Source organism: Mastigoproctus giganteus, chromosome 5, assembly GCF_048544385.1.
Source record: "Mastigoproctus giganteus isolate SK-2022 chromosome 5, ASM4854438v1, whole genome shotgun sequence".
Lineage (NCBI taxonomy): Eukaryota > Metazoa > Arthropoda > Arachnida > Uropygi > Thelyphonidae > Mastigoproctus > Mastigoproctus giganteus.
In genome coordinates, this window is record NC_143579.1 from 219737467 (window position 1) to 219765026 (window position 27560).

General features: G+C 34.9%; 1 protein-coding gene across 5 annotated transcripts in view; it reads right to left on the minus strand.

Annotated features, from left to right (window-relative positions):
• LOC150086120 (kinesin-like protein KIF3B) overlaps positions 1-27560 on the minus strand; it is a 297164-nt gene that overhangs the window by 112145 nt on the left and 157459 nt on the right. For all 5 annotated transcript variants that reach the window (XR_016546957.1, XM_090373729.1, XM_090373728.1 and 2 more), the window contains 2 exons: positions 23309-23441; positions 19953-20040 (listed from right to left, as the gene is read on the minus strand). Coding sequence is in view for 4 of the 5 variants with exons in the window: in XM_090373729.1 (XP_090229855.1) it covers positions 19953-20040; positions 23309-23441 (221 nt within the window). In the remaining variant the exon portion in view is untranslated. The remainder of the gene's footprint in view (positions 1-19952; positions 20041-23308; positions 23442-27560) is intronic.

Consider the following 27560-nt stretch of genomic DNA (forward strand, 5'->3'; position numbering starts at 1 on the left):
TGGGGGATTTTAACTTTCAGATAATGACTGTAGCTTGTGGGTTGGTCACTTGCACAATAGAAAGATTTTTGTGGATTTATTGGAGGATTGTTTTCTACAGCAACATGTTTAAAGGGGCAACCAGAGGGAGTAATACCCTTGATCTGATTATCGGCAGTGATTATTCATGCATTAAGAATTTGCAGATAAAGGAACCACTAGGTGACAGTGATCACAGTGTACTGATTTGGGATTTATTTAAAGATGTAACTACCATCAAGGGTAAAGGAAAGGGTTTTTGTTTTCATAAAGGTGACTACAGTGGTCTCAGAAAGTTTTTAAATTCTGTACAGTGTGATCAACTGATCACACTGTATAGAATGTACCTGCTTGTTCAGTGGTGACTAGAAATTCGGCATAAATTGCGTAAAATTATTAAATTGTGACATCATGAGGAAGCTTTATCACTGAATAAGAGCTATTCCATTTATATGGCTGCAGCAGGTTTAGTAGATCAGCAGCTTAAATCCCAAGCTCAGATAAATGGTGAGGGTTGATGTCAGGAAGGGCATTTGGTCGTAAAAACTATGCCAATAGTTGTGTTCTGGTTAAGAAGTTAATCCAACTAGAGGAGAAGAAGAGGATGTAAAGTGTGAATTGGGAACATTGAATGCCGACCCCATATAAAGTGGGAAAAGGACAGTGTGATCAACTGATGATGTTACCAATGGTGAATTCTAAATGGAAAGCCTTCAGGGACTTAATCTTGGAGGTTACTAGCCTTTTCATACCAAGAAATACTGTTCAAGGTTCAGGCCTAAATGGATGTCGGATGAATTAATGAGCTTGTGACAGAAAAGAAAAATGCATATAAATTATCAAGTGACACAGAAGCTTGCGGCAGATATAAGCTAGACTGTAATCAAGTCACAAAGGAGGTTAGGCAGGCGAAGGCAGATTACGGGAAATCTTTGGCAAAGGACACAAAGAAAAACAGCAAAGAGTTCTTTACTTATGTAAACTCTAGAAAGAAGGGGATGAATCAGATTGGTCCACTTAACATAGATGGTTCAACTATTGATGATCCTGTCCTGCCCAAGTAGCCGACAAACTGAATGAGTATTTTGCATTTACATTCACACATGAGGAGTTATTCAAGGAGAGAAATGGCAGAAGTTTATCAAACTCTAACAGGGAGCTAAGTGATTTTGTAATAACTGAGAGCAAAGTGGAGGAGAAATAATTGAAGTTAAACATGAAAAAGGCACCTGGGGCAGATGGAATCTATCCAGTTATAATGAAGGAGGAAACAAGGACTAATACCTCTCGTGTTTGGGGTTTGCATTAAAAAAAAAAAAAAAAACAAGGGAAGGAAGCAAAGCCATAATTAGCCATAATTAGGAGAGCAACCTTAGAGTCAGGGGAGGTCCCCATGGACTGGAGATATGCAAATGTATCCCCAATTCACAAAGGGGGTTCAAAGGGTGCACAAATAATTATAGACCTGTTAGTTTAACTTCTGTTCTGGGGAAAGTAATGGAGTCACTGGCTAAAGAGGTGATACAGGATCACCTAGACAAGACAGCAGTAATAGTTCAGACAACATGGGTTTGTTAAGGGGAAGTCTTGTCTGACCAATTTGATTGGATACTTCAATGTGTTTTTGCATCCAGTACAAAGGTACTGGATGCAAAAAATAATTTTGATATCATATACTTGAATTTCAGGAAAGCTTTTGATACTGTTGCATATGGAAGACTGCTGTACAAATTGAAGCGGTATGGCATTAAGGGCAAGTTACTGCAATGTAACTTGCCCTTACTAAAATGGGATGGTTGAGTGGGAGATGGCAGAGAGTGGTAATAACTGGACACTGCCCCTCATGGACTAATGTTATTAGTGGAGTCCCTCAGGGTTCAGTGCTGGCCCCTTTGTTGTTTTGTGTATTTATCAATGATACTGATGAAGGTATATCAGGCTGAACGTCCAAGTTTTCAGATGATACAAAGATTAGCAGGGTTGTTAATGACAGAAAAGACAGTATGCTACTATTACAGGATCTAGAAAAGTTAGGCCCCAGGTAATTACCCCTAGGCAATTACCTGGGGGTAATTGTGCAGTCAAATATGAAGTTCTCTGACTAGTGCAGATGGGCTGCCAGAGGAGGTCATGGAGTTTTGTCAATGATATATAGGAATTTTTCTAGCAGAGACAAGGAGGTGATTATCCCTTTGTATAAGGCAATGCTAAGGCCACACTTTGAGTACTGTATACAGGTCTGGAGGCCTCATTATAGGAAGGATGTAGAGTTGCTAGAACAAGTACAAAGGACAAAAAGATTGGTGAGAAGAACAAAGGGGTGTGCTTATGAAGAAAGGCTTCAGTTCTGCAAGTTGCAGCATCTGGAGACTAGGCACCTGCGAGGTGATCTGATCAAGGTGTATAAGGTCTTGAATGGTTTGAGCATGCTCAATGCTGATGGGATACTTCCACTTGCTCAGATTAAGAACCTGAGGGGGCATAGATTCAAACTGAGGAAAGACAGTTGTAGAATAGATACGCGGAAGTTCGCCTTTAGCCAGCGGGTAGTTGATTGCTGGAACAGACTTCCATCTGTTGTATTGGAAGTTGATAGTTTAAAAAAATTTAAGGCTGAACTAGACAAACATTTGGAGTGACCGGATGGGTGAAATGGGAATTTTTTTTTTTTTTTTTGGCTGATGCTGTATAATCTTGCTTTCTTGCATCATGTGCTTCAACTAATGCTAATTAGATACTGATTATATACAGAACTGGAGCAGTTTCCAAAATATGGAAGTGCATGTACATGAATAGCCATACAAAACATTTTAATTACATGTATTCTATATGTATGCAGTCTTTAATCGGTGATGTTACAATACTCTAGAACTTCTAGGCTATCAAGTTCCACAACAAAAGATGGAAGTCTTTTGTTGTGGAAATTGATAGCCTATATAAATTTAAGGCTGAGTTGGACAGGCACTTGAAATGAATGGAGGGGTGAAATGGGTGGTTTTTTTTTTTTTTTTTTTTTTTGGGTGATGCTGCACAAGCTTGCTTTCTTGTATCGTATGCCTCTACTAATGCTAATGCTAACTGCAGTTCCCAACCTTTTTTGTTTTGTGAACTCTTTTGAACACAAACTTTATATTGCAAACACCCTAGGCAAACTAATATTCTCTAAAGTAATTTTAGAATTATATTAATAAGTGCTGAAAATAACTACTGTTTCTTTCTGAAAAATTGCTTCGTTTCATTGCTAAAATTTAGAACATTAATATATATAATAATAAAATAATAATAACCAATATGTAACATTGGGTCTTTTTTTTAAGAATTAAAAATAAATATATTATGGAAAAAAACATTTATTTCATAAATTTCTAACATTACATATAAATTGTAATCTACAATATATAAAGAAATAAGTTACAATAATTGTTAATAATGCATAACATAATATTAATAATTAAAAAACAAATAAATAATAAACTTAATGACATGCCTGGGCTTGTTTAATTGAACAAAGTGCAGCAATATTTAGTTCAACAGAAGAAAAAATCTAAATACCACAACAAACTTGTTGCAGTATTTAGATTTTAAGGAGGTATAAGTTGAAAATGCTCTCTCGCACATAAATGTAGTGGTGGAAAATGGGAAGAGGATTTTACAAGCTTTGTTGCTATGTGATGAATAATCATTTTTTAATCCAAGCCAAAAATTGATAAGGTTTTTAATCTTGAATAATGTTTGCAGTCCAAAATTGGTTGAAATATCAGTAAGGTTTCCTTTTTCATCCATAGTTAAGTCATCAGTCAACAACGAGTATTCATTGAATGGATTACAAATCCAATTTAATTTTTTAGAAATTTGGGTAAAATATTCTCTAAAAGTCACTCTAAAAATTTGAGATGATTATAAACAGAACTGACAATTTGGTTCAAATTTGGTTAATTTTCTGTCAAACAATTATATAACGAGCTAAAGCACTTGGTACTTGTCTCAATTGTGTTGTTTGTTTGTTTGTTTGTTGTTTGGTTTTTAGGAGCATTAGCAACTAAGACCATATTGCTCCAGGAATATGCGGTGGTCATTCCCTGACCTTTCCGCATCCTCCGTATTTGGTGGCGACGGGCTTGAATCCCGGTCTAATCAAGAAGCGTGTGCTACGCACTGTTGCTCCTTCCCACCTGGCTACGGAGGCACCCAATTGTGTTGTTCCAAAATTTTAATTTCTTTATCATACATTCAACCTTGTCTTCAACATTGAAAAGTGTTGTATTTGAATCTGGTATGGTAGATTAAGTTTGTTTATTTTTGAAAAGATATCTGCTAAATATGCTAATGTTTGTAGCTAGCCATGTGTTATCTGTTGTACACCTAGTAAAATGAAAAGGACTCTTGTCTCAACTACAGTGTCACATTATACCTTGATGTGACCCAAGGCAAAATGGAATTTGGGGGGCCCACCTGAAGAAAAAACTAATAAAGAACATTTTCAATTTCATTTTATTGTGATGACAAAACAAACAAATTGACATAAGAACTAAATATAAAATTTCATCAAAATCAGTAGAATCATTTTTGAAAAAAAAAAAAATTTTCGAATTAATCTTCAAGTAAAGTTCATTGACCTTGGCAGGTAGAAAGTTTCGTTTCTGATAAAAATCGTTTAAAAATATTAGTAAGAAATAGCAATGAGTTGTCGAAACTGATTTTGGGGCCCCCTAGGCAGATGTATTTTTTGTCTATAGGATAACGTGCCACTGCTCAACTAAAATAAATGAATACAGGCAGTTCTCACTTTAAGAGTTCTCAGGTTTAAGAGTTTTTTTTTTTCAAAGTATCAACAAAATTGAAAATATGAACATTAATTGCAAAAAATGAATGTTAAACATCCATAAATACCACATTCCAAATCCCGGGCATAACTATAAAACACAGTGTATCCTGCTTTATGATATTAATCAGTTTCAGAGACACAATCGTATCATTAAAATAACGTAATGTGAACCCAATAACATATTGTTTTTTGGTAATTCATTTCAAGATCTTGGAAGTTGAAATTTTCGCTGTATAACAAAGCTATTTATCTCCCTAAAATGTCATTTTTAAGGTCACGAGCGTGACCCTAAGGCCATATAAAAGGTCATGAGTGTGGTTTGTAAATTGTATTAGTTACCAATTCAAATCATTAAAATGCACTACACTTTCATCGTTATCATATGTTTCCGTTATAAGAATCAATTTTAAATGCCTTTGTGATATTTTCTAAAGCACATTTCACGACCATAAAACAATAAAAACAAATTTGCACTTTCCATTTTATTGGGCTTTTCTGTTACTGCAAGCAATTATAAATGGGCAGTAAACTCGATCTTCTTGCATTTGCAAAAATACTGATTAGCTGGAATTGTGTTGGTTTTTTATGTTATTATGGTGAAATGTGAATCCCTTTACTGAAATCTTCTCTTTGTTCCTTTTTTTAAGCTTCGTAAACTTGTTACTCCATGTGAATTGTGTTAGTTGCAATTTGTGTGTGCCGTTAAAAAATGCTTAGGCATGCAATCGTAAAATTTATAAAGAAAACAGAAGATTATCTTGGAAACAAACGCCTTGAAGCATTTCTGAAGAAGACGGCGACTCCTTGTACAACAAACCAACGAGTGCCAAGCCAATAATGAGTGATCGACAAGTGTGCATTTAGTCGATAATGATGAAGAATAAACATTCTTTAACATTAGTAAGTTGTAAATAATTTCTCTATTATTATAATTTGCTTGATTTTACAGGCTATGTTTTCATTTCTTTGGATAAATCAATCATTGTTTAAACAAACTAATTAGCTAACTAATTTCATTGTTGAGAACGTAACTCCTATTTTTAACCTTATGTCTATGGGAAATAAATTCCTGCTTTACGAGTGTGTGCTAGGAACGAATTAACTCGTAAAGTCGAGAACTACCTGTAATTTATTTTGTAGGAAAGCCACCTAACATCAGTGTCTGTGTTAAAAGTGTAACATGCTCACTGCCCATTTCTTTACATAAAGCAGTAAATAGTCAGGCATTAGTTGGTCTCGATTTTATAAAATTAACTATTTGACAGCATCATGTAACACAATTTTCATTTGTGGCATTTGTCTCTATGCTAAAGTTTACCTATGTATGCTGGGGTATGTCCATAATATATTTGCATTAATATTTTTTATGCGAGTAACTAAGCCTACAAATTTTTTTCTGTCATCAGTTTTGCTCCATCTGTGCAAATCCCACAACAAAAGGCCCAATTTATTTGTTTTTCTTCAAAATACGAATTAATTAGATTAAAAACATCTTCACCAGCTGAATGTTCCGTTAAAGAAATAGCATATTTTCTTCCACTCATATAAATACAATTAAAACTGCTAGATCATAAATGTCAGTGGTCTCATCTGACTGCAAAGCATAAATTGCACTTTTTCTAACTCTTTCTACAATAACTGATTCAACATCATCAGACATATCACGTATTCGGTGAGGCACTACTACTACTGGTAAAGGGTATCACCTCCAATGGACCTTCTCCAAATATACATTTCACAATTGCTTTTGCACCTGGTAAAATCAATTCTTCTGCAATAGCATGAGCTTCCCAAGCCTTTGCAATTTGGTAACTTACTAAATATGAAGCTTCAATTGCTTTTTGTATTATTGAGAGAAATATATGAATCAATATATGTTTTTAATTCTTGCAATTTGCATTTAAAAAATCAATAGGCTCATCAACACAGTTTTCATGTTTTCATTGTAAATATCAAGACAAAAGAGAAAGTTTCAAGCTGCTATTTGTGAACACTTCTCCACAAATGACACATTGTTGGCATGCATACTCATTATCTCCAAGAAATGAAAAACCAAATTAAATGTAATCTTCATTATATTTCCTCTTTTTAATGTTCATCTTTATACCAATATCTTAAACATTTCTATGCTATTTGAGAATTTTGATCAGTTGAATGCATTTTACTAATTTCTTGGTCGCCTTGAGTTGAATTTGAAGAGATTTTGTTTCTTCTGATAACATGTTTCTCAACATCGTTTCTCCTTATGTTTCCAGTCTTCAACCAATGATCCATTATGGCTGTTATAATTTTAAAATATTTATATTTCTAATTTTTTTTAAAATATAAATATTTATATTAATTATATAAATACAGTCGATTCCAGTTATTTGGGACACATCGGGACTAGTGCATTTTGACCCGATTAAGCAGCTGCCGCAATTATCCGAAGTTGCACGTAAATATTTAAAAATACAATGGACCCCCGCTTTACAATTGGTTCACTGTACAATCAAATCACATTACGATGGACTCACCATAGTAAAGTACCGTTCACTATACGATGTGTAGTAGGCGCCGGTCACTGTGATCACGTTTGTGAATTGAATTTTAATTCTATTAAACAGCGATTCTAATTAGCAAAAATAGGAGGAATATTACCCACAGGCTATAAAAGTAAAGATATATTAAGCACAAATTTACCCTTTATTACCTTACTAATTAAAAAATTAAATGATATGTGATAATCGGAATAATTAATACGTACTGTAATATGTAAATACTAACTAGTTGACATTTCTGTTCACTGACTTTTGTTGGTGGGAGTTAAAATTTAACACAGTAAAAAGATAAGCAATCAATAACAAAGAACATGACACACACAAATTGCAAGTAACACGATATGCACAATCAGAATGGAGTAACAAGTTAAAGCTTTAAAAACAGAAATGAAGAGCAGATTCTGAAAATTAATTTTTTTATATGATTGAAGATTCCGAAGTGTAAACACATTTCACCATAATAACCCACAAAATTCCAGCTGTCAGTATTATCGCAAATTCAATAAGGTCGAGTTTACTATCCGTTTATGATAGATTGCACTAACAGAAAAGCCCAATAAACAGGCGACTGCTAATTGTTTTATTGTTTTTATGGTTGTGACTTCCAGAAATTCGACTGAAACACGTGTTGCGGTCAGAAACAATCGTAGGGTAATCTGTAGTGCTGCGGTCTCCTGCCCCGGTTAAATGGCATATTGTCCCAATTAAGCGAAGTAAACCCTGGCTATTTTCTCGATTGGGTTCTGTTTTTTAAGATTTGCCCCAAATAAATGGCTGCCCCGATTAACCGGTGGCCCAAATAACTGGAATCCACTGTATTTATATAATAAATATAAAAAATAAATATAAATATAAAAAATATATATACATATTTATTTATTTTCTATTTCACTGAATTCACTGACTTGTCTGATTTCTTACCAAACATTTTACTACTGACATATGTCATTTAAAATCATAGGAAAAACCTATATTATCAATAAACTAAGCATTATAAAATTTTGCAGGGTTATATAAGTAGAGTTTCTGCACACAGTGCCATCTGTATATAAATTTATATAAATTTTGAGATACGCATTCAAAATTGACCACTGACATGAATTATGTCATTACTGTATTTAATAACACTGACTTTGTCATCTGGATCTAATCTGCCATCTAATCTGTCATCTGTGTAAACAATGTGTACATTTTCAACTAATTTATTTTTGTAAAAAATGTTTTTATAAAAATTGAAGACCATATCATAGAATTTTTGGTGCAAAACCCATGGATCATCGCTGCAAACCCATAGGGTCTGCAAATCACCAAATGGGAACCACTGCTCTAGAATAGCAATTTATCTATTCTCCCCACCCCCCTGCAGTGGAATATTTTTTTAAAAATACAAACATTAATGGAACATTAGTAATCAGATTTTATACCCTGTAGAAACTCAATAAATTTCTTTAAATTATCTAAATTAGCTAAATAATCGATAATTAATGCTCTCGAAGACTTGTGAATTAGTAGCTGCCTCTTTTATATTTGCCATAGCTTGGTAAACTTTTAGTTTTGACAGGTGGGAAGGATGTATATTTCTAGTATAGTATACTCCATACTATACTAGAAAATGATATGTTATCATTTTCTAGTATAGAATGCAATTTGGCTTTAAACTCTCTTATTTAACACTTCTAGTAAGTTTTATCACCGTATTTTGTATAAAGTTTTATTTTTTATTTGGTTTTTAGGAGCATTAGCAACTAAGGCCATATTGCTCCGGAATATGCGCTGGTCATACCCTGACCTTTCTGCATCCTCCGTATTTGGTGGTGACGAGCTTGAACCCCCGGTCTAATCAAGAAGCGTGTGCTACGCACTGCTGCTCCTTCCCACCTGGCTACGGAGGCGCCGTATTTTGTATCAAGTCGATATACATAATCGTTGTTATCCACTATTTTAATACCACCACGTCTACTCGTCACTGTATAGACCATTATGAGGGCTAAGATTTATATAATATAAAAATGGGGGTACTGCAAGAACTTCGTCAGTGGAGAAACCAAACTGTCAACTAGCTTAAATACATTAAATCTGCTGAAGGCAGTTGATTTGTCAATGGAGAAATGAAACCAAACTGTCAACCAGTTATTTTATCTTTTATGGCAAAATTGCCTTACAGCGAAAATACCAGACACGCCTGCATACAAAAAAACAAATACCAATTTGTTTATTTACAAATTCTTTCTTTTGATAGAAATTTTTCCGCTCATCTTTGAACAAAGTGGTCACATTGCCACATCGAATGATTTGGGAGGTTCTTATATTTGCAGCATAAATAAGGAGTAATGTTTGTCTGTAAAAACATAAAAAGAGTGCATAAGCTTCTGTGTAAAGACTTAAAACCAGTGTTCACTACTAGCATTTGATGTACAGAATCAAGCCATTTCAATATGCTGGATGAAACATAAATGGGAGCACCACAATCTAATTTTGGTTTGATTAGAGCTATAGTATGAACATAGAAACACGTAATGATCTAATCTATACTCCTAACATAAAGCAGATATTATTATAAGCAGATTTAGTTTCTTTAGGCAGCCAGTATGACTGGATTTTATATATTCCAGAAAGTTAAACTTGTTATCAGTTAAGAGAACTAGAAATTTGATGCTGAATTTAATAATAAGTCAGGGCCTGGCAATAATTATTTTTGACATATATGAATTTCAGCTATTTTCAGTTTACAGTTGGTAGCTGATTTAGATCCAATGGTCAAATTTATTTATGGTACTCTGAAGCTGCCTTTCTGTTAGATGCATATTTTGAATTATGCATTAAATGAGAAAATTAATTTTTACTAGAAAGAGCATGCATGAACAGAGCCTCAATGTTGTTTTTGGTTTTTAGAAGCATCAGCAATCTAGACCATATTGCTCCATTGTGTACTGTATAACTGTGTGTTCGCAGGCCAATTTGGATGTTGTGCAGACTGAAAAATGGGGAATAACTCACGGGAGAAAATCCAACTCCCTCCAACTGAAATCAGCTAACTACAGCCTTTACTGAAGAGACCATTGGAAATTCCTCCAATCAGTGAAGGCGTCTGAATCTGGTCCTCTCCAAATGAATGACAAGTGGCAAAATGGAGGACCAGAGCCTTGAGAAACTCCTCCTTTCCATATATATGTTTGGGAAAACATGATGTGAAAATGAAAGGTTTTGTTAGCCAAAGAAGTTGTGAATGAATTTTGGGAGGTGGGCTTGTAGGCCCAATCTATGGCAAGCATGACGAATCTCACATAATGCCACATAGTATCAAACACTTTTTATTTGAAATTTGTAATAACTGAAAGCAAAGTGGAGGAGAAATTGTTGAAGTTAAACATAAGAAAAGCACCTGGAGTGGATGGGATCTATCCAGTTATATTAAAGGAGGCGGCAAAGCAACTAAGCAAACCCTTAGCCATAATTATGAGAGCATCCTTGGACTCAAGGGAGGTTCCCACGGACTGGAGATGTGCAAATGTATCCCCAATTCACAAAGGGGGATAGAAGGGTGACACGAGTAATTACAGACCAGTTAGTTTAACTTCTGTTCCGGGTAAAATAATGGAGTCACTGGTTAAAGATGCATTGCAGGATCATCTAGACAAGACTGCAGTAATAATTCAGACAGAGGATGGGTTTGGGAAAGTCTTCTCTGACAAATTTGATAGGATATTATGATGTGGTTACAAAGGAACTGGATGCAAAAAATAATTTTGATATCATATATTTGGATTTCAGGAAAGCTTTTGACACTGTTTTGAATGGAAGACTATTGTACAAATTGGAGCAGAATGGTATTAAGGGTAAGTGGCTACAATGGATAAAAGGATGGTTAAGTGGGAGAAGACAGAGGGTGGTAATCAATGGGTGCTGCTCTTCTTGGAAAAATGTTATTAGTGGAGTCCCACAGGGTTCGGTGTTAGGTCCACTGTTGTTTTGTATATTTATCAATGATATTGATGAAGGTATATCAGGCTTAATGTCGAAGTTTTCAGATAATACAAAGGTTGGCAGGTGGCAGTGTGCTACTGCAACAGGATCTAGATAATTTGGGCAGATAGGCTAAGAAGTGGATGGGCAAATGCAAAGTACTGCATATGGGTAGAAGTAACCCCAGAGAAACGTACCAACTGTGTGGTACTACACTTAAGGTGGTAGAAAATGAAAAAGACCTGGGAGTAATTGTGCAGTCAGATATGAAGTTTTCTGAGCAATGCAGACAGGCTGCCAGGGCAGGTCATGGGGTTTTGTCAATGATATATAGGAATTTTGCTAGCAGGGAGAAGGAGGTGATTGTCCCTCTGTATAAGGCAATGGTCAGGCCACGCCTTGAGTACTGCATACAGGTCTGGAGGCCTCATTTTAGGAAGGATGTAGATTTACATGAGCTTGTACAGAGAACGGCAACAAGATTGGTGAGGGGAATGAAGGGATCCTCTTACCAGGAGAGGCTTAAGTTCTGCAAATTGCAGTGGCTGGAGACTAGGCACCTGCGAGGTGATCTGATTGAGGTGTATAAGGCCTTGAATGGGTTGAGCACGCTGAATTCTGATGGGATCCTTCCACTTGTTCAGATTACGAACCTAAGGGGCCATAAATTCAAATTAAGAAAAGAAAAGACAGATGTAGAATAGATGTGCGGAAATTTGCCTTTAGTCAGTGGGTGGTTAATTGCTGGAACAACCTTCCATCTGTCGTTGTGGAAGTTGATAGGTTGAATAAATTTAAGGAGGAACTGGACAGGCATTTCGAGGGAATGGTGTGATTTTTTTTTTTTTTTTTTTTTTTTTGGCTGATTAAGCTCATACACTTGCTTTCTTGCATCACATGCCACTACTACTACTACTATTTTCCAACATCAAGACACAATAACTAGATGGATATCTGAAGAAAAGCATTTTGGATATTTTTCTCAGCTTTAGCCACGAGGTCTAATGTTGATAAAGCTTTTCAAAAACAATACTGATTTCTAACAAGTGGTGAGCTTCCTTTTCCACAGTTTCCCTAGCTTATTTATAAATAGTATGAGCAAGAGAACAGTAACTTGTAGTAACTCTTACCTAGTTTAGGAAAGTCAAAACAATTGAGGTCTAATGTTGATAAAGCTTTTCAAAAACAATACTGTTTTCTAATTAACAAGTGGTGAGCTTCCTTTTCCACAGTTTCCCTAGCTTATTTATAGATAGTATGAGCAAGAGGACAGTAACTTGTAGTGACTCTTACCTAGTTTAGAAAAGTCAAAACAAGTGAGTGATGCCAACTATCAGGGCAAAGTTATTCTCTGAAAAATTCTGTTATATAATTGTAATAACACAGTGAATGGGACTTCACTTAAGTTCTTGACCATGGAGTAACAGGTGCCAACAGATGCTGCTGCATGCAGGGTTTCTTTACCAAGCAAGACTTGGCACAAATATAGCTATAGAAATAACTGGGTGGAATTGAAATTTAGTTTATATTTCTTTGGTTGTGCTTCCAGCTTTTGAAAGTATGTTCATACATAGCTATAGATGAAAGGATCTTAAAAGATATTCCTAATGTATCAGAAATATCAGCAGGTTCAGACATTTCCTTTCCAATAGTACTGGAGTTGTAACAGGAGGTATTTACTATTAAGTTTTTGATCTTATTGCAATATCAACTTCCACAACAAAAGATGGAAGTCTGTTCCACCAGACTTCCATCTTTTCTTCATTTCTTTCAGACTTCCATCATTTCTTTCTTCTAAGTGAAATAGCTACTTACATTTTATCCAATTGGCCTTACTAAATTTTCAGATCATCTTTAGATTAATTTAAGGGAAAAAACTGGTTGAAAATTTTCAGATCAATGGATAACTATTTTAGGGGTGTTCAAAATAGTTTCCAGCCAACAAGAGAAAACAATGGGGAAACTGGTTGGTCAATCATTGAGCTGGATCTGGTAGGTAGACAAAATTTGGATTTCAGGAAAGCTTTTGACACTGTTTTGAATGGAAGACTATTGTACAAATTGGAGCAGAATGGTATTAAGGGTAAGTGGCTACAATGGATAAAAGGATGGTTAAGTGGGAGAAGACAGAGGGTGGTAATCAATGGGTGCTGCTCTTCTTGGAAAAATGTTATTAGTGGAGTCCCACAGGGTTCGGTGTTAGGTCCACTGTTGTTTTGTATATTTATCAATGATATTGATGAAGGTATATCAGGCTTAATGTCGAAGTTTTCAGATAATACAAAGGTTGGCAGGTGGCAGTGTGCTACTGCAACAGGATCTAGATAATTTGGGCAGATAGGCTAAGAAGTGGATGGGCAAATGCAAAGTACTGCATATGGGTAGAAGTAACCCCAGAGAAACGTACCAACTGTGTGGTACTACACTTAAGGTGGTAGAAAATGAAAAAGACCTGGGAGTAATTGTGCAGTCAGATATGAAGTTTTCTGAGCAATGCAGACAGGCTGCCAGGGCAGGTCATGGGGTTTTGTCAATGATATATAGGAATTTTGCTAGCAGGGAGAAGGAGGTGATTGTCCCTCTGTATAAGGCAATGGTCAGGCCACGCCTTGAGTACTGCATACAGGTCTGGAGGCCTCATTTTAGGAAGGATGTAGATTTACATGAGCTTGTACAGAGAACGGCAACAAGATTGGTGAGGGGAATGAAGGGATCCTCTTACCAGGAGAGGCTTAAGTTCTGCAAATTGCAGTGGCTGGAGACTAGGCACCTGCGAGGTGATCTGATTGAGGTGTATAAGGCCTTGAATGGGTTGAGCACGCTGAATTCTGATGGGATCCTTCCACTTGTTCAGATTACGAACCTAAGGGGCCATAAATTCAAATTAAGAAAAGAAAAGACAGATGTAGAATAGATGTGCGGAAATTTGCCTTTAGTCAGTGGGTGGTTAATTGCTGGAACAACCTTCCATCTGTCGTTGTGGAAGTTGATAGGTTGAATAAATTTAAGGAGGAACTGGACAGGCATTTCGAGGGAATGGTGTGATTTTTTTTTTTTTTTTTTTTTTTTTGGCTGATTAAGCTCATACACTTGCTTTCTTGCATCACATGCCACTACTACTACTACTATTTTCCAACATCAAGACACAATAACTAGATGGATATCTGAAGAAAAGCATTTTGGATATTTTTCTCAGCTTTAGCCACGAGGTCTAATGTTGATAAAGCTTTTCAAAAACAATACTGATTTCTAACAAGTGGTGAGCTTCCTTTTCCACAGTTTCCCTAGCTTATTTATAAATAGTATGAGCAAGAGAACAGTAACTTGTAGTAACTCTTACCTAGTTTAGGAAAGTCAAAACAATTGAGGTCTAATGTTGATAAAGCTTTTCAAAAACAATACTGTTTTCTAATTAACAAGTGGTGAGCTTCCTTTTCCACAGTTTCCCTAGCTTATTTATAGATAGTATGAGCAAGAGGACAGTAACTTGTAGTGACTCTTACCTAGTTTAGAAAAGTCAAAACAAGTGAGTGATGCCAACTATCAGGGCAAAGTTATTCTCTGAAAAATTCTGTTATATAATTGTAATAACACAGTGAATGGGACTTCACTTAAGTTCTTGACCATGGAGTAACAGGTGCCAACAGATGCTGCTGCATGCAGGGTTTCTTTACCAAGCAAGACTTGGCACAAATATAGCTATAGAAATAACTGGGTGGAATTGAAATTTAGTTTATATTTCTTTGGTTGTGCTTCCAGCTTTTGAAAGTATGTTCATACATAGCTATAGATGAAAGGATCTTAAAAGATATTCCTAATGTATCAGAAATATCAGCAGGTTCAGACATTTCCTTTCCAATAGTACTGGAGTTGTAACAGGAGGTATTTACTATTAAGTTTTTGATCTTATTGCAATATCAACTTCCACAACAAAAGATGGAAGTCTGTTCCACCAGACTTCCATCTTTTCTTCATTTCTTTCAGACTTCCATCATTTCTTTCTTCTAAGTGAAATAGCTACTTACATTTTATCCAATTGGCCTTACTAAATTTTCAGATCATCTTTAGATTAATTTAAGGGAAAAAACTGGTTGAAAATTTTCAGATCAATGGATAACTATTTTAGGGGTGTTCAAAATAGTTTCCAGCCAACAAGAGAAAACAATGGGGAAACTGGTTGGTCAATCATTGAGCTGGATCTGGTAGGTAGACAAAAACGGGTATAACTCTAGTGTTAAAGAGTTTTAAATTCTGCTTGCCATGAAGTTTTTCCATTAACTGCCCGCTACTGCTTAGATCATGGGTGGCTAAGTTTAGTAATTCTGAGGGCTGCAATCACCCTGAAAGTGTTTGTGAGTTTTATTTAATAAAATTAACATTTACTTTTCAGACTGGGAAATTTCAAAATCACAAGTTTTGTTTTAACTACATTTAACATGCTCACTAATAAATAAACTAGCATATTATGAAAATATTATTGCAAAAGTGCAAGTACAGTAATACCCCGAAGTTACGCGATAGGTGGGTCCAACGAAAATCGCTTAAGTCGAATTCGCGTAAGTTGGGGTACAACTTTGCATATAAATACATATAAATTTTGCTTAATTGGGACCGAGGACTAACAAAAACACTAGTTTAGAAGAAAAATATTTAATAAAATTGCAGTTCTTTATACATATTAATACAAAATATGTATTAAAAAAATAAATGAGTTACGTAAAAAAGTTATTTCGATGTCGATGGCTTCATAAAATCTAACAAATTCGTCTGACGATACAGCGCCTTCTTTTTTTCAAGCAGAATTTCTTCGTAGCAAGCTAATAAATTTTTTATTCCTTGCTTTATAACTATAACGTGTTCTTCAATTGAGCTGAGACCTTCTGTCAACCTTGCAATTGTCATGTGCTTTATGTGCTTTTCTGGTGGAACTGGGTCTGAAGTGTCGGATACTTCAGTGCTCACGCATCTCTATGAGCTCATTCATTGTCAGCTCCTGACTATGTGAATCCAACAGCTCGTTGACATCATCACCACTGACTTCCAAATCTAATTGTCTGGCAAGATTAACAACTTCTATCACATGAGCGACATGATCAGTTTCTGGCATTGTTTTCGTCTCGGTTTTTAAAAAAAAATGGACAAAGTTACTTCCGGACACCATTCAATGTTTTTTGTAAATTTCATCCCAAGATTTTTCAATGATTCTTACGGCATCTAAAAGATTGAACTGTTTCCAAAAGTCTTTAACAGATATCTCACTATTTTGTCTCACAGCTTCATTCAGACGTGCAAATTAACGCCTCGTGTAGTAAGCCTTGAATGTTTTGATGACTCTCTGGTCCATCGGTTGAAGCAAGCTAGTTGTGTTTGGAGGCAAAAACACAACTTACACACGTGGGTCGAAATTAATTAGGGTGGTAGGAGGGTGACCGGGTGCATTGTCAATAAGAAGCATCACTTTAAATGGAATCTGTTTAGACTTGCAATAATGTTCGACTTCGGGTATGAAATGGTGACCAAACCAGTCCTCAAAAATGGAAGCTGTCACCCAAGCTTTATGATTTGACTTCCAAATCACTGGTAAGCTAATTTTAGATATACACCAAACGAAAAAATCAAGAACCGCGTAACTCCGAGTTCGCGTAAGTCGGGGTAGCGTAAGTCGAGGTATTACTGTACAGGGAAAATACTGTAAATGAAGGGAGAAGGAAAAAAAAAAACAGGAGTTCAATTTTTGGTTATTTTCATCTACAAGTCCTCATTAAAGACCTGTTCAAACTACGAGGTCTGTTTAAAAAGTAGGGTAACATGTTTTGGAAGCAAAATTGTGCCTTTCCAATAGTGAAACAATGCACAATAATTACAGAGAATTTTTGGTATGTTCCTAAACACAGTTCTCATTAAAGCATTGAATAAAATAATAAATAAAAAAAAATTGAATAAATAATTGAATTAAGATAATATTTCTATATGAATAGAAGTGTGCAAATTTCTTGAGAAACACTTATTAAAACAATCCATATTTCTAAAGACATTTGGAGGATTTTTTAATTTGCTTTTTTAATTTCCTGTTAAGAGTAGGCCCACAGAGGCCATTCATCTGCAGACTGTCTCTAGACCTATAACTTTACTCATTTTTTTGCAAAATGGACAGAGAAAAACTGTGTTATGAAGGCAAGATAGAGAAATGAGTCAAAAAGAGTCTGTTGTAAATCCAGAAATTTAACAAGCATGCTGTGCTCAAATCAATATTAAAATCATTTTAAAATGTATAGAATCAATTGCATCTGGATTAAGTACAATTTATCTCAATATAAGTAAATCAAGGTATATATATACAGTAATACAGCGAAGTTACGCGATAGGTGGGTCCGACGAAAATCGCGTAAGTCGAATTCGCGTAAGTCGGGGTACAACTTTGCATATAAATACATATAAATTTTGCTTAATTGGGACCAAGGACTAACAAAAACACTAGTTTAGAAGAAAAATATTAATAAAATTGCAGTTCTTTATACATATTAATACAAAATATGTATTAAAAAAACAAATGACTTATGTTAAAAAGTTATTTCGATGTCGATGGCTTCATAAAATCTAACAAATTCGTCTGACGACACAGCGCGTTTTTTTTTTCACGCAGAATTTCTTAGTAGCAAGCTAATAATTTTTTTATTCCTTGCTTTGTAGCTATAACGCGTTCTTCGTTGGAGTCTATGTTTTCTAAAATTTTTAAGCCCTTTACAATTGAGCCCTTTTCAATTTTCAACCTGTCAAGTTTGCAATTGTCATGTGCTTTTCGCCGTTGCTTCATTTAGGCCTGTCATATCACATGGTCTTACATTTCGCTCAAAGCGTTTCACAATTTCATATTTTTTCTCTATCGACAGAGGCGGACTGGCCATAAGCCTTACCGGGGAAACCCCGGTGGGCCAGTGTGATTTTGGCCATAAACCATAGTGTGAGGCCACTATAAATTTTCCCGGGTAAGAATTTTTGATCCAGTCCGCCTCTGTTTATCGATAATTGCTTTTCTTTTTCTCTCTGAATCTGCAGTGTCTTCACCAGGACGCTTCCTTTTCACACCTTTTAATTAAGTATTTTACTCATTTTTAAGGAATAAAGCACAATTACAAAACGAGGAGGCACGCTTGATACGCATAAACAAAGCTGTGCGCATGTAGCAACTGAATAAACAACACCATAAAGGCAGAGATACACTATTAACACCTCACATTTCTAGGGGTTACTACCATAAAACAATAAAAATCCAGTTGCGTTTCTGCTAGTGAAATCTGTTATAAACTGGTAGTAAACTCGATCTAATTGCATTTGCGATTATACCGATAGCTGGAATTGTGTTGGTTTTTACGTTATTATGGTGAAATGTGTTTCCCCTTCACTGATATAAAAAACAGAAAAGCAGCAAAGTTGAATTTTGTTCATCTTTCGCTCTCAATCTCCGCCGTCGCACCGTATATCGATAACATATGAAAAACGACCTTGAAGATAGTGGGCGGCAGAGTTGCCAAACGAAAAAATCAAGAACCGCGTAACTCCGAGTTCGCGTAAGTCGGGGTAGCGTAAGTCGGGGTATTACTGTATATATATATATATATATATATATTATGTGAGGTAAAAGTTAGGCAAAATTAATAAAAATAAATAAATATGGCTATGTAGCTATCATTAGAGGCAGCAAATGCACATCCTCCACATGATGCCTAATTATATCTGATAATTGAAATAAATATGATATTTAAAATAAAAACATCAGCCAGTAGTACGGCAATAATACAGAGCGAAACGAAACGCAAAATAATATAAAATAAACAAACAGGGAAGGGAAAGTAGAGATAATAGGACAAAAAGGTAGTCGATAATCCCCTGTATAATTTAGTCAATTAAGTCATTAAACCCAATTAATAAAAAAATAAATTTAAAATAATGCCAATTATAAATAATTTAGCGGTACCCCCCTAGAAGGTACCAGTTCCAAAAGACGTGAAATATCACCAAAAAGGGTTAAAGAAACTACCAAAAAACTAAAATATCAAAATGATATCATATTTATTTTAATTATCAGATATATATATATATATATATATATATATATATATATAAACTGGTACTCTACCAATCAATAAATCAAGGGTTTAGTATCAGACATTATATATATATATATATAAACTGGTACTCTATCAATCAATAAATCAAGGGTTTAGTATCAGACAACGTTAACTACAAAATCATTTTGTAGTAAGCGTTTTTGTAATTAACCAAGAAAAAGTCATTTGACATTCTCTTGGTTTACCGGAAATGTACTTATAGCCTAAGCTAACTTGTAAAGTACTAGAGAAATACATTTCTATGACATGATATGCATTGTTATTTGTATAAAGTTAAACTAAAATTGTCTCAAAACAAAAATGCAATTTTGTAGTTAACGCTGTCTGACACTAAGCCCTCGAAATTTGGTTATAACCAAAAAAAACATGTAAATAATTTTCAATTTTGTTTAACCAGCCAAGTATTTTATATGATTTGGTAATCAACTTTCTGTAGTTTAACTTCAAAATATAGAAATGATTGTTACAGAAACTTACCTAAGAGTTGTTAGTGTTTCATCATAATTATAGCTGGCTGGTCCAATATTTGCCACCATGATTGTTTTAGCATTACCTCCAAGAGAATCTAATACAGAATAATGGGATTCAATTTGCATAATTATATAAAACTTTAGTTTTTCTTAATATATAATTAATAAATAAATTTAGGCATTCTTTTCTAAAAATGTAGACACCTCAAAAAGGAATCATTTGATTTATCGGAGTTTAATAATCCAATTACAATGTGGAATCATGTCTTCTTTCTCAAATTTTTTAAGAGAATACTTCTGCTATCCTTTATTGCCCCTAAACTTTCTCACTGTTTGCTTACACTATAAACTATTAGAAACTGCTATAGAGTTCAGGTGTGTTATTCTTCTCTTCGGCCACAGTTCACTTAACAATTATCTACTATTAACCGAACAGAATAATTCAGTTTTCCAGAACTCTCCTTGTATTAGTATTCCAGAGATCTGGATATTCTCAAGCTATTCAGAAAAAGCTGTGAATAACAATGTAATAGTTGTTTGCACATATTTCAATTAAAAAGTCATTCCATTTTCCTTTTCACCTATTATAATACAAATTTAAGTAATTTAAGAAATGATAATATAAAAAGATCTATTACATGCAGTATCATACATGCTGGAATGTTACTGGTATATTTCTGTAAAGTAGTTTAAAAGAGCATTGGAAACAAACATCACACTGGACAGCATTCATTTCACCTGGCAGAATGCTGCATGCCACGTTCAGCCTGCACACGCTGATACATTTTTGAAACTATACAAGTGGGCAACACACTTTGCTACTACTCAGTAGTAACACGCTGCTGTATCAACTAGTTACAATGCTTTATACTGAAAAATTCAAAATGTCTGATGTTTGCTTTTCTGTATGCTATTTATTTGGTATTTTATTTTATTATTTTATGCAATAAAATAAAAATATGTAAAACAGTAAAGTACAGAGTAACTATACAAAGCTAGAGCTTCAAAATTATAAAATAGCTAATGTTATTTGGTCTTACTGAAGTTATGAGGTTGGGAGGACTGTCTTGCCCTTTCATATATTCCTGCAGCCAGCAAGATTTAAACTGACTGGTTAATTCAATAGTTTTATCAGTCACAGTAGCCCAATCCAAAATTCGAACTGAATGTCCAACTAATATTAGTACATGGGCAACAACACGGCATTCATTTTTAGGACTAATATTTGTCATAAACTGACTCTTTTTAAACACATTGAACAGTTGGGAACCAACAAATTTTGCTTTTGCAGGCCCACAAAGCAGTACAGTGGATTCCGGTTATTTGGGCCACCAGTTAAATCAGGGCAGCTGTTTTATTTGGGACAAATCTTAAAGAACAGAACCCAATTGAGAAAATTGCCAGGGTTTACTTCACTTAATTGGGACAACATGCCGTTTAAATTGGGGCAGGAGACTGCAGCACTCGAGATTACCCTACGATTGTCTCCGACCATACCACATGGTTCAGTCAGATTTCTGGAGGTCCAACAATAAAACAATTAGCAGTCCCCTGTTTATTGGGCTTTTCTGTTAGTGAAATCTATTATAAACAGATAGTAAACTTGATCTTATTGAATTTGCGATAATACCGACAGCCGAAATTCTGTGAGTTATTATGGTGAAATGTGTTTACACTTCCATGAAATCTTCAATCATATAAAAAAAAATTATTTTCAGTATCTTCTCTTCATTCCTATTTTTTTAAGCTTCGTAACTTGTTACTCCATTATCACTTGCACATATCATGTTACTGGCTATTTGTGTGTGCCTTGTTCTTTGTTATTGATTGTTTCTCTTTTTTACTGTTTTAAATTTTAACCCCCACCCACAAATGTCAGTGAACAGAAATGTCAACTAGTTAGTATGTACATATTACAGTACACATTAATTAAGCTATGCACGTAAGCGTATATTTATTTTTATTTTGCTAACCTGTGGAAAATATTTTTCCGATTTTCACGTATTATTTAATTTTAAAATTGGTAAGGTAATAAAGTGTAAATTTGTGCTTAATATATCTTTACTTTTATACCCTGTGGATATATTCCTCCTATTTTCGCTAATTAGAAACTCTGTTTAATAGAATTAAACTTTAATTCATAAATGTGATCACAATGACCGGCGCTTACTACATATCGTACAGTGAATGGTACTTTACTACGGTGAGTCCATCGTCAATGTGATTTGATCGTACAGAAAATCAATCGTAAAGCTGTATTTTTAACTATTTATGTGAAACATCACATAATCGAGCCAAAATGCACTAGTCCCAATGTGTCCCAAATAACCTGAATCAACTGTATATACATGTATTTGTTGAACTTGCAGTAGGCAGTAGTATGAAATTACTGTCACTCATTTGGAGAGGTCTGGGTTTGAATAGCATCATTACTAAAGGAGTTTCTAAAGGCTTTTTCAATCAGGGCTGTGGCTGGCCAATTTCAGCCTTGGGGGTGCCCATGAAGTAACTCCAGTTTTTCAGCCTGCACAACATGTAGATCAGCCAATAAACATACACATTTGTATGGACATAATATACAATGGCACAACATGGCCTAAGTTACTAGTGCACCTAAAAACTAAAACAACAAATTTGCAAGAAGTTTTCTTGATACTGCTGTACTTCAAACAAATGGCTAATTTGCCATTTATTTAAAAAGATGGAACACTGCAATGATAGCTTCTTTCAAGACGTGCTCATCCTTTATCAGACAGCAAATTCTCTTTTAAATAAATTAAAAAAAACAAAAGGCACTATTTGGTGATGTAATTTGTTAAAATCGTCCAATAACAGGGCAAGCAGTCGTAAAAGTTTTTACTGCTATGAGTGATGTATTAAATAGAGAGCTTAAATCCTGATAACATAGTGTAAATGAATTATGCTTACAAGAGACAGTAGGCATAATTCATTTTTTGTATTTGTTTCAACAATTTTCTCACTCAGAAATGCTAAAAATTCAAAGCTACATATTGACATACAGTAATATGAAAAGAATTTTTTTGGATACTTTTTTGTTCATTGAAATTAATATATGAAAAAAGTACTAAGAATGCTGCTAAGTGTTGGTTGGTCCTACCAATGATGATTTCTCTTTCATGACTTTATTTTAAACAGATGCAGAGTGCTGACATACAACCAATCTGAATGACTATGCTGTCATGTTCATGCAGAACACACATGTAACACATGATATTTCAAATTCTCATGTAGCATTGTGCTAAGAGTTTATTCTGATAAAATGCTTTTATTTAAAACTCAATGCAAGTTTTTTTTAATAAATTTTATTAAAGTTAAAAAAAGCAGCATATTAAGTTTTCTTACCTTGAAGTAACCTAGTTAGTTTAGAGTCTCTGTAGGGAATATGAGAACTTTTGCCATCAACTAAAGCAGAGATCACATTACCCAATGCTGAAAGTGATAAGTTAATCTTGATAGCTTCTTTTTGTCTCTCACCCTAAATAAAATGATTAAAAACATTAAATTAATTAAATTATAACATTAAAGTTAAATTTGTTCACTCCGGTTAGGAAGAAAAATAAAAAGAAGTGAAACTAAATACACTTACAAGTCTCACCGAAGGCTTTATGAACAAGTTCAATACTCATAAATGAACAACAAAGTTTTCTTTGAGTAAAAGATACTGTGTAATATGGAAGTTTCAAAATTAGAAAAAAATAATTTTTAATTAAATTCATTTAATATCTAATTTTACTGAAACAATAATTTACAATTATGCTTACTAGTGTGTATTATTTTAGCACCACCAGTTGAATACTAATTTACTTCTTCAAAATTAACAATGTTTCAGGTTTTGGTTTCATGAAAAATATGGTCAATGTTTTTCAAGAGAAAGAGCTGATCAAAATGAATGTCCTCTCATGCTGAATAATTCTGTGAAGAATGAAAACCACAAGAATGACTTGAGCAAATTTATTTTACTTCAAGTTGCTCTAAGTACTTGTCATTTTATCTACAAAAATCAAATGTGCATAAATACTTTCTTCTTTTATAATATCATTGTGATGATCATCAACCTGCACAAAAATATCTGCAAAACATCTACTGCTCCCTGTACAGTAAAATCCCATACAATCAATACCAATTTAATGAAAATTTCACTATAACAAAATTATTTTCAGTTCCCTGCTTACCCCCTCTTCATTAATAATGCTTTGTAAATCTCTTTTGAGTGAAATAGTTCTGAAGAAAAATTCAGCATATATATATATATATATATATATATACACACACACCGATGAGTCAAAACATTATGACCAGCGAGTTGTTATGCAAATCGAAGCAATTGCAGGTGAATTACAGCCCACGTACGCAGGACACAGTATAAAAACACCTGATATTGAGCTCCGTTAATCAGTGTTACTCTTGTTCTTTAGATGGGAAAGGCAGCGGACTTAAGCGAGTTTGACAAAGGCCAAATTGTAATGGCCAAGACAACTGGGTCAGAGCATATCCGAAACAGCACAGCTGGTGGGATGCTCATGGTCAGCTGTGGTTGGTACCTACCAAAAGTGGTCCGTGAAGGGAAACCCACGAACTGCCGGCAAGATGTTGGATTACCACAGCTCATTGATGCTTGAGGTGAGCGAAGGCTCTCCTGAATGGCACGTGGCAACAGAAGGGTGACTGTCTGTAGCACAACTTGCCAGTAATCTGAATGCTGGTGACAGGAGTAATGTGTCACAACACACAGTACATTGAACCCTGCTGAAATTGGAGCTGCGTTGCCACAGGCCACTCCGAGTGCCCATGCTAAACACGGCTCACTGGTGACAGTACCTACAATGGGCATGCGAGCATCGAAACTGGAACTTGAGTGATTGGAAGAAGGTCGTCTGGACCAATTAATCATGTTCCCTGTTGCACCATGTAGACGGCCGGGTATGTGTGCGTCATTTACCTGGGGAAGTAATGGCACCTGCCTGGATGCACTGTAGGACGAAAACAAGCTGGTGGCAGGGGTGTCATGCTTTGGGCGATGTTCTACTGGGATACCCTGGGTCCAGTCATCCATATGCCAGACACTCTGATGTCTACCACCTACCTAAACATCATTGCTGACCAGGTACACCCTTTCATGGCAACAATCTTCCCCACTGGCGGTGCCGTCTTTTAGCAGGATAATGCACCATGCCTGGATTGTTCGAGACTGCTTCGCAGAACATGAGGAAGATTTCCAGGTATTGCCCTGGCCTCCAAATTTTCCAGATATCAATCACATCGAGTATCTGTGGTTTGTGTTGGAACAGCCACTCCGATCTGTGGCGTTTCAACCAAGGACCTTAAAGGAGTTAAAGGATCTGCTGGTTACGTGTTAGTACCAGATACCACAAGGCACATTTAGAAATCTTGTAGCATCCATGCCTTGCTGGGTACAAGCTGTTTTGGCTGCATGTGGAGGACCAACATCTTATTAGGTAGGTGGTTATAATGTTTTGACTCATCAGTGTGTATATATAAATATATATAGAGTATAGTACTTATTGAACTGAATATCAAGGTGATCATGCAAATGATGAAATTTAATTAGAATTTGGAATATATGTATTAGGGGTGAAAATTTTATATATACTGTATATATATTTTATATGCACTGATGTTCAAAGAAAGTGCATCACCTAGGAATTTCACATTTCTAACCCTTTTTCACGATGGTATGTTACAATAATGACTATCATCACAAATAGAAATATAAACAAAAGATATTTATTAATAGTTAAGATAAAGCTAAGCAATATTTGACAGGTGCTCTCAAAATATTCCAAAACGAGCATTTGCAACCTCTATACAACAGTTTTGGTAAACACAACAATTATGGCTGAAATCTTCAAATAGGCCTCTGGGGTTGGGAATATTCATATTCATAATAACTGCACAATAATACACCAACCGTTATTAAAAATATATAAATAGTGTTATGTTATATTAAAATAATGATGTAGATAAATTAAATAAATAGAACGATATAATTTGACCGGATAAAACTGATAAAAAGATAACTGTCTGTACAATAAAATATGAAATTTTAAACTGCAAAAGAATTATTTACAATAAAACACAAGATGATAAAAGCACTAAAACATGCTAAAACATACTCCCCATGCTCCTGTAGAAACACGTGCTGCGAACCATGAGCCTGCTAATATTTAAGGATGTGCTGTATGATAAACCTCACTGTTGAAAAAGGAGGCGGATGCCTCTGAAAGCAATGGTGTTTTAGCACTTTTATCATCTTGTGTTTTATCTACATTGTTTTATTGTAAATAATTCTTTTGCAGTTTAAAATTTCATATTTTATTGTACAGACAGTTACCTTTTTATCAGTTTTATCTGGTGGAATTATATTATTCTATTTATTTAATTTATCTACATCATTATTTTAATATAACGTAACACTATTTATATATTTTTAATAACAGCTGATGTATGATTGTGCAGTTATTATGAATATGGCTGAAATGTTATCAGAAGCCCTCAATTTGCTTCCGTTTCTCATTTTAAATGGAAAACAAAATGAAAAGTTCACCAGATGCAAACTAATATTTAGTTGAGCCACCTCTCATTTTTTGTGTGAGGAGGGGCTGCCTCTTAGGACAATGGGCTACAAGTCCATTTTTGAAGAGACGTCTTTTGACTCTTACTGCACATGCTACCACTCCTATAAGTTCTTCCCATTCTCTTTTCAGCTCAGACAAAGAAGCTTTATGGTTTTTAAGGCATAAGCGCATCAAAATGCTGTCTTGTTTCAGCATAGGGACTTGTTTGCATCTGGTTCCTTTTTTTCATATCAGCAGAACCAGTATTCTTGAGTTTGGAAAGAAATCTACTCACTATTGACTGATTACTACAAGACACTCTATTAACCCCGGGAGCTCACATCTGGTGAGTATGGGCTTGGCACACCCAGGGTCCTGAGCTGGATATCATCATTCTTCTCTTTCTTGGTGATCCCCTTCTACTTTTGTCTCTCTCTCTCTCTCTCTCTCTCTCTCTCTCTCTCTCTCTCTCAGGGTAACTCGGGAACTTTTTTTTTTTCCTGGTGCAGCATAAGCCTCAGGCTTCCTTGCACCATATGGCTATTAATAATAATAATAATAATAATAATAATAGTAATAAGAAATATGACGGGAAGAACATCCTTCCTCACGTAAAGCAACCATAGCAATCTTTCTTTGTGGCGTCACAAGCAAGGAATGACTGCAATCTTGCAGAGCATGCTTATATAGTTGAAAGTAACAGCTGATGCAATATTACATCATCATCATCTATGCATGTCAATCTTATCTGATGAAATCTGTAAGAAATATTGCCATATACTTACGTTATTCGGACAACAATTACAATTTTAAGGGGCGATGCACTTTCTTTGAACACCAGAGTGTGTGTGTGTGTGTGTGTGTGTAATTATACATATATTTGAATAACGTGTGAAATAGTTGGAAACAATCTTTAATAAAAAAAATAAAATAAAAAGGTAAAGCAAACATCAGAGGCAGCAAAAAGCACATTCCTCTACATGATGTTTGAAATATAACAATAAAAATAAATTATAATA